The following is a 9,113-nucleotide window of genomic DNA, read 5'->3' on the forward strand; positions in this document are numbered from 1 at the left end:
TGTGTGTGTGTGTGTGTGTGTGTGTGTGGCTTTATCTGTGTGTACGTGTGTGTGTGTGTGGGGCTTTATCTGTGTGTACGTGTGTGTGTGTGTGTGGTGGAATGCGTTGTGATATGGTTTGCTATGCATAGCAACTGACCGTGTGTGTGTGTGTGTGTGTGTGTGTGTGTGTGTGTGTGTGTGTGTGTGTGTGTGTGTGTGTGTGTGTGTGTGAGTGTGCTTGTGTTTCTGCAACATAAATGGAAATGAAATATCTGCACAAAAACGAATCCAGTTCATCACCAGCTGATGTGGTAACAAATCTATGATCCTACAGAAATAGAGACTTCACACTAAACTGGAAAATCTAGAAGTTTCCATAGTTGTATTTTTTGATTCAAACCAAAACCTTTAGTTTTGTCCTCGCTCTCTTTTAACTATAGATATTGAGCATTCCCAAAGTCCCAAAGAACTTTACAGAACATTTACAAAATTTTTTCTTTACAATGGACACTTACAGACAAAGAAAATGTTCAGACATAGCTTCAGATCACAGAGCTAATATCTGAAATTAATTTGTAAAGAATTTTGCGAAGTATATTAAAATGTACCTAAAGTTCATTCATTCATTTCCTACCGCTTATCCGAACTACCTCGGGTCATGAGGAACCTGTGCCTATCTCAGGCGTCATCGGGCATCGAGGCAGGATACACCCTGGACGGAGTGCCAACCCATCACAGGGCACACACACACTCTCATTCACTCACACACTCACACACTACGGACAATTTTCCAGAGATGCCAATCAACCTACCATGCGTGTCTTTGGACCGGGGGAGGAAACCGGAGTACCCGGAGGAAACCCCCGAGGCACGGGGAGAACATGCAAACTCCACACACACAAGGCGGAGGTGTGTTTTTTAACCTAATCTTTTTAAAATATGTACAAACTTTTGAACTTTCTCCTCACTACTTTCTCAAACATGACTACATTCCTCTATAATCGTTTATCTGGGAACTCGTAAGGCGACGTTCCAGCACGAGACTGCTTTAAAGCGTCGATCTCAATTCTTAACAAATAGAACCCACAGTAATGCGTCACGTTTTGTACGGTGACGGCTAAAGTCGTAGCTGTTAGCGCGCTAGCTTACGGTTGTGAGACGAGGAATAAAACCGTGGTTTATTAGCGCTAGCTACAGTTCGCACGATCCTGTGGCGCTAATTTACAATCGGGGACTAAAATCGGTGTGTGGTTTGTTTATTGATTTGTTTACTTGAACTTTTACCAGAGAGTTTAGGTTATTTTGGGAGGTTTTGGTAAATTATTTGAGTAAATTTTTAATTTTTACTCTTTGTGTGTGAGACAAACTTCTGCAAACTCGTCATAGCTGATTGAGTCGAATCTGAGTTAACGGGAAACTTTATGAAACTCAATGTAAACAATTAAACTCTGTGTGTGTGTGTGTGTGTGTGTGTGTGTGTGTGTGTGTGTGTGTGTGTGTGTGTATGTGTGTGTCTCTGTTTCTGAGCTCCTACACAGGGAGGACTGTGTTTGTGAGCCACCACACCTACCCTCCATTTCCTCATTAAAACCCTGTATACTTACACTCCCACTGCTCCCCCACCTCCCCCTCCCTTCCTACTGTGTATGTTGTGCTGACTGGGTCACACACACACACACACACCCACACACACACACACACACATACACATTTTATGACATTAGCAGCCTGTTCTGTTGGAGTGTACCGGTGCTCCACCTCTGGCCCATGATGCAGAAGTCAGCAGCTGTAACAGCAGGAGGTTTTAACATCGCTGCTGCTTCTGCCCTAAGCTGCTTATATAACCACAGAATCACTGCACTCTGTGTGTGTGTGTGTGTGTGTGTGTGTGTGTGTGTGTGTGTGTGTGTGTGTGTGTGTGTGTGTGTGTGTGGAGAGAGAGAGAGAAATGCTGTACTTACCACTGACAAATAATGTGAATAGAAAGATACAATAAAAACATATTTTCAAGAAAGGAAAAAGGACCGATAGGTAACAGAAAAAGAAAAACGAAAGAAAGAAAGAAAGAAATATCTAAGGGAAATGTGAAGGAGATGTGGTAAAGAAGTAAATAGATTAGAGTGAGTGAGAGTCAGGGTTTGTGTTATAGGAAAATGAACAGACTGACAATCACAGCAACGAGAGAGACTCCTTCATCATCTCAGCTCAAAATCCTCCATTTTAAAGTTAACACCTTCCTTCTGTTTCTTAATACACAGTGTGTGTGTGTGTGTGTGTGTGTGTGTGTGTGTGTGTGTGTGTGTGTGTGTGTGTGTGTGTGTGTGTGTGTGTGTGTGTGAGAGAGAGAGAGAGAGAGAGAGAGAGAGAGAGAGAGAGAGAGTGTTTGTTTATGTGTGTTTGTGTGTGTGTATGAGAGTGTGTCTGTGTGTGAGTGTGTGTATGAGAGAGAGAGAGAGAGAGAGAGAGAGAGAGAGAGAGAGAGCAAGTGTGTGTGTGTGTGTGTGTGTGTGTGTGTGTGTGTGTGTGTGTGTGTGTGTGTGTGTGTGTGTGTGTGTGATTTCAGAGGCCTTCAGCAGATTGTTAGCACGGCAGCCATTTTCTCCACCAGATCACATGCCTACAGAGATACCAGCGTGTGCTGATGTCAGATGGCAGATTCACACTCGTTCTTGTGTGTGTGTGTGTGTGTGTGTGTGTGTGTGTGTGTGTGTGTGGTTATTTTTGGAACTTCCTCACAGTTCTCTGCATGTGAGTGATGGTAGCTCTCAGCTTTAAGACTCAGAGATTCAGCAAATGGAGGCCAGAGCGTGTTAAGTCTCATAACTCCACGGAGCTGCAGAATTCTTCATCCTGACCGGTCAGAAGCGGCTCTGACAGTTCTGCAGCTGAAAGTCACAGCGTGTTCTGATATATTTATCAGTACAGCTTACACACAAACTTGTGTAATGCTAATATGGAAAAGTTTTCAGTAAGGAGATGTTTATTTCAGTCTCCAGTGTCAGTGCTTGTGTTATCATTCTGTCCAATCAGAGGGAGTTTAAGATTGAACCTAAAAACAGAAAAAGAAAACTCTGTTGTAATTATGGAGGCACGGTGGCTTAGTGGTTAGCACGTTCGCCTCACACCTCCAGGGTTGGGGGTTCGATTCCCGCCTCCGCCTTGTGTGTGTAGTTTGCATGTTCTCCCCGTGCCTCGGGGGTTTCCTCCGGGTACTCCGGTTTCCTCCCCCGGTCCAAAGACATGCATGGTAGGTTGATTGGCATCTCTGGAAAATTGTCTGTAGTGTGTGAATGAATGAATGAGTGTGTGAGTGAATGAGTGTGTGTGTGTGTGCCCTGCGATGGGTTGGCACTCCGTCCAAGGTGTATCCTGCCTCGATGCCCGATGACGCCTGAGATAGGCACAGGCTCCCCGTGACCCGAGGTAGTTCGGATAAGCGGTAGAATGTGAATGAATGAATGTTGTAATTATCACAATATCAGAATCATGTCCTCATTTTTGTCCGCACTAGAACCCTGAGCCGGTTCCCTGAATGAGCCTCGGTTCCAGATTTAACCCTTTGTCTATAAGTGCAAGAGTGAATCGTTTTACTAACGTCATATTCTCTACTCCGATTATAGCTGACAAACAAGGGGAAGAAAAGCAGATTAATAACAAAAGGAAAAAGCAGAAAAGAAATATAAGGATAGAAAAGAAAGAAAGAGGTGCATGTGTGTGGTGTGAGTGTGTTGTGTGTGTGATGTGTGCATGCGTGTGTGTGTGGTTTGTGTGGTGTGTGTGTGTGGGGTGTGTGTGTGCGTGGTGTGTGTTTATACATGTGTTTGGGGTGTGTGTGCATGGTGTGTGTGTGCATTTGTGGGGTGTGTGTGTGTGCTGTGCGTGTATGTGGGGTGTGTGGGGTGTGTGCGTGATGTGTGTGTGGGGTGTGTGGGGTGTGTGCGTGATGTGTGTGTGGGGTGTGTGTGCATTGGATGTTTAATTTTTTGGAGAAAATGTTTTGTTCTCACTGTGTGACGTTGTTCAGTGTTCAGGGCGGCTCTGAAACTGACAAAAGATAAAAATCCCCAAAATAGCAGATCTGTTTATAACTGAACACACACACACACACACACACACACACACACACACACACACACACACTCTCTCTCTCTCTCTCTCTCTCTCTCTCTCTCTCTCTCTCTCTCTCTTCTGTTATCTGTCTTTTCATTTTTTTCTATTCATCCCTCATGTAGGTCACCTCTCTCTCCATCTTCATCTCTCAATCCACCCACATCAAATGTGTCACTTCTCCTCTGCACTTCCTGTCCTCGTCAAGATAACAACACAAACTTGTATCCACACACACACACACACACACACACACACACACACACACACACACACACACACACACACACACACACACACACACACACACACACACACACACATTCTCTGACTTTCTCACTGATGACTAGATCCTGCTTGTCACACCACAGAATAAACCGCTTTTGTTCCCGAGCGGTGACTCATTACAAACCTACATGCCGGCGTCTATTCCACAGTCTGCCTCACCGTGCCGCGCCGCGCCGCGCTGCTTGCTTCATAACCTGCCTCCATTAACAGTTGGGCTTTTATTCTGTAAGGTTGGGACAGGTTGTCCTGCAGCAAGGTCAGTCCTTTGTTCACTGCAGGACTGCTGACAGAGAGACGTACCACATACTCGCTTTTCAGCCTGTCACAGCTTAGCTCTGTGGCTCTGCCTTGTGATTTCAAGTGTGTTTCTATGCAGAAATTAGTATTTGGGTTTGAGATCTGAAGTTTGCGTCCTGGTGAATTTGTTGTCTACGCTAAACAATTTAATAAAATTGGTCCATTTCATTTTTTGTTTAACTAACTGTTTAACTAATGCTACATTTCTTTGCTTCTGTTTAGCAGCACTACAAAATCTTAGCATCTACCAATACTCTGACAGAGCTGTCAGGTGTCACGCATTGAGAGTGACAGTCAAGCATTTGGGTCTTTTCTCACGCTCTCCCGCCACACATCATATTTCTCACGCAGAAAAACGTTTTGACTATTTATCATATATTTAATAAGCCGCAGCACCCAAAACGTATCAGTCCGCACCGCCGTCTCTATGGAACCGGGGCAGGAATCAAGCGCGTCTAACCTGGAGCTCTTAGTCGAGCCTGACACTTATCAGCCAATCAAAAAAGAGGCTACACAATAGCCAATCAGAAAATAGCACTATCTGGGTAAGAGTTAACGCAACAACCAATGAAAAAAAAAAAAAAACATTCATTAGCAAGGATATTTTCGATGGTCGGCGAAACAATCATGACCCTAAAAATGTCTGGGCTTGAGCCGAACTGTTTTAAATGGGAGCAACATTACAGATGATAAAGGAGTCCAAAAAGGCAACAAACACTTACAATAAACAACACCAGTCATAATCTCTCTCTCTCTCTCTCTCTCTCTCTCTCTCTCTCTCTCAACAACTCAGGCCCTGCTCTGATAACTAGTCAGATAACTAGTGATAACTCTGATAACTAGTGTCTAACTCACTACTTATTCACAAGCACAATTGTTACATCCCCACTGCCTGATTAATATATTGGACTTACACGCTACATTCCCTGACATAGATAATCCCCATTAGCTAGAATCCTAGCAAAAAATGCTAAAGTACATTTAACATATTGCTAGTTGTAAGATGTTGCACTGTTCTTCAGCTAGTGATGTTGACTAATGCTAACCTAATATTATATAATATATATATATAATATGTCTAATAGTATAATTGGATATATTACATACATATTTTTGCAGTGCTACAAAAACGTACCATCTTCCTCTCCTCTGATAACTAGCATCTAACTCACTAGCTAGTCACAAGTACAAATGTTATGCCCTTACATGGCTGATTATTGTATTGGACCTATTAACTATTTTCAAACCTAGCATGAAATACAGAAGTATAATGTTATTTATTTGAAACCTTTTTATTTTGGAAGATGCTGCAAGGCTCGTTGGCTGTTCTCACATATGTTATTGATATTGTTGACAAGGCTTTGGTGCTGTAGAGCAGTGGTCCCCAACCTTTTTATCGCCGCGGACGTTTTTATCACCGCGGACGGTTAACGTTTGATCATTTTACAGCGGCCTGCTGAGGGGGGTACACTGATTGTTTATATTTTAGTTAATGTTTTGATTTAATAATTTTAATTTAATTGTATTTAAACATGCCTTCAAAATAAAATACAGTTCCACCAAAAAATTATATAAAGTGATTTAACATTTTAACTCACCCAAACACTGTTAAACATGAGAAAGTACCGGAGAACAGAGAGAATAGCTATACACATGCGCGGTATCGGTGCGGCTTTAGGTGACGTCTCTCAGCTCCCGGTTAACCTCTCGTCCATGGAAAGTCGCACAAACCCGAGAGAAATACACCACAGTAAATAAAATGGAAATAATTTAATGTGCCTTGGGCGGCCCGGTATCATTTGATCCACGGATCGGTACCAGTCCGCGGCTCGGGGGTTGGGAACCACTGGTATAGAGAATCTTAAATCCAGCTTATTCACCTTGGTTGCTTATGACCTTGGTTACTCAATGGCGTTAAGTAACAGTGGAAGTTCTTACTGTGACTGCAGCACGTTTCCTCCGAGTTCCCAGGTTTCATCCCACCTCCCAAAACATGCTAGTGGGCATATTTTGAACATATCATTGTCTCTAGGTGTGAATGAGTGTGTCAGTATGTGTGCATGCTTTTGTTGATTCACAATATCAGCTGTTCACACATATAGAAATACATTGGGATTTTCTAATTATCTTACTTTTATTTTCCTGCATGTGTACATTTGCACATTTCACCTGTACTGTCTCTTAACTACTGTAAGTAAATGGTTCTGCAATTTCTGGAGCTCTTTCCCAAGAATTTCACTCACCATGGCACATGTGCTGCTGTGATGTGACAATAAAGGTGACTTGACTTGACTTGTTATAGTGTTAGAGTATGTTGCATTAGTAGCACAAATTCAGAGTGGATGGTCTAACCGGTTTGACCTAACTGATCTGTGTAGTTTAGCAGCTGTTCAGACCAAGCTGGATATTCCAGCAGGAGTAAATATGGATATCTGTCAACTGACCACATACAGTAACCATCACTGTTTTGTCTTTGTCACAGGAAAAGAAACTAACAACCCAGGGTGTAGACAAGACCTGGCTGGATTCCTGGGACATTCTTGGACCAGTCAACAGTGAACCAACACCCTCATTCACATAAACCTCTTGAGGAATTCCAAGCTCTCTTAGACAAGGACGGATTCTTTCAGATTTTTCCGTTGCCTCAAGAACCACTCAAAAAAAGGTTCTCAAGTGAAAGGAACTTCTCGATTGTGCCATTGACTTAAACACAAGTGTCCACTTACTGTCTTACTGACTTTGGGAACACTACTACCCAAACCCAACAAGTTTGCAATTTTAGACCTTCTCATGAGGAACTTTCTATATAGGTGCTTATAAAGTGTATAAATGTGTATATATAGCTATATATTTATATCGTGTCAGCTTACATATACTGTTGTGGTTAAATATTATGTACTGTGCTCAGCAATTTCTTTGTAAAACTAGATGTTTTTGTTAGAAGCTCAACAAAAGTATTAATAAACAGGGTATAAGTCTCAAAATCACTATACTTTAGAAAGAACGGGACATTGAAATCTACTGCATTAAACTTATAAACTCTGATAAAGTCTGTAAAGCTGTAATCAAACTTTCACCATCTACATTAGACCAAGAAAAGTGGCCAGAAGAACAATGGACAAAAGCATGCGTCCTCACGTCCCCTGCAATGGCTGAGTGTCCTTCTTGGATTTTCCTGAAATCACCACTCACAGGGTTGTGTTGAAGACCAAACACACAGACACAGAGATCATCCAACTCTTTCAGGAGCGAATGTCCTGTCTGAGGCACCAGCCTGTGACCATCCCAATGGATACAGTCAAGATCATCCAATCAGAGAAATTCCCACGGGAGTGCCCTGTACCTGTGACCCAGCCTCGCTTCGCACCTCCACCCCGTGTGGCCTGGGATGGAGGAGGTGAAGGCGAGGTTATCGTTAACCAGGCCTGCAGTGACCTGTCAATCGAGGTGAACGGTAACACCATGGTCAACCCTCGTCCTCTGGCATCACCTCCAGCACCAGTCCTCCGTCGCGAAGCTAGCTATTTAGCCCAACGCAAGGCTAGCAACAGCGAGATATGCTACCACCAATTCCACTACAAGATGGATGACGTAATCGTGAACCAGTACGTCCTGCGCTCCTCGTCCACCTCATCCTCCTCGTCATCTTCGACGTCTTCGGGCCCGGTGATGCCATGTGAGCCGCTCGATTGCCCGACTTGCGGGCACACGTACAACTTTGCAGGGAAGCGTCCAAGAATCCTTTCGTGCCTGCACTCGGTGTGTGAGGAGTGCCTGCAGATCCTGTACGAGTCCTGCCCCAAGTATAAGTTCATCTCATGCCCAACGTGCCGTCGCGAGACCGTTCTCTTCACCGACTACGGTTTGGCCGCGCTCGCCATCAACACCAGCATCCTGAGCCGCCTGCCGTCTGAGCCTGGTGGGACCGTACAATGGGGAGGAGATGCTGACCGCAGCTGCTACCAAACTGTGCGCCAGTACTGCCAATCGGCTTGCACGTGCCACATTGCTAACCCACTCTCCACCTGCGGCATCATGTAAACATAGATCTAAACCAGTCCACAAGGTGGCACTGTTCGAGCCAAATCCACCAAACCACAATACCAGTGATCCTACTATTCCGAAAGCGCCCTCCCTGTTACCTTGCCAATGCAGTTAATACCTATAGATCTATTTAGCACAGACGGTTGCTGTCTGGACTTTAAAGAAGTGAAAGAGACACTTGTGCAAGGAGCCAAGAGAAATGTTATATCAGAGTAAATGTATTTTATGTACGAACTGATTGACCCCTTTTCCCTTAAAAGTTCCTGTTTATCTTGTTTGGATGTGTTTGTCATTGACATCTCTTCACATGGGAATGCCAAGGAGACTTTGTCTCCCCCTCTCTCCTGGGAAAAATAAAGCAAGTAAACAAATCAAGTCAAAGCTGTTTGCTTTGT

The 9,113-nt window shown here is 43.8% G+C and overlaps 1 protein-coding gene across 3 annotated transcripts in view; it reads left to right on the top strand.

The window, feature by feature from the left end:
• Positions 1–9,093, top strand: part of rnf208 (ring finger protein 208) — a 13,303-nt gene extending 4,210 nt beyond the window's left edge. For 2 of the 3 annotated variants that reach the window (XM_047805221.1, XM_047805222.1), the window contains exon 2: positions 7,157–9,093. In XM_047805221.1, coding sequence (XP_047661177.1) covers positions 7,927–8,715 — 789 coding nt within the window. In that variant the 5' untranslated portion in view covers positions 7,157–7,926 and the 3' untranslated portion in view covers positions 8,716–9,093. The remainder of the gene's footprint in view (positions 1–7,156) is intronic. The other variant, XM_047805223.1, reaches the window with a different exon arrangement.
• The last annotated feature ends 20 nt before the right edge of the window (positions 9,094–9,113 follow it).

The sequence above is a fragment of the Tachysurus fulvidraco genome, chromosome 20 (genome assembly GCF_022655615.1).
Source record: "Tachysurus fulvidraco isolate hzauxx_2018 chromosome 20, HZAU_PFXX_2.0, whole genome shotgun sequence".
Taxonomy (NCBI): Eukaryota; Metazoa; Chordata; class Actinopteri; order Siluriformes; family Bagridae; genus Tachysurus; species Tachysurus fulvidraco.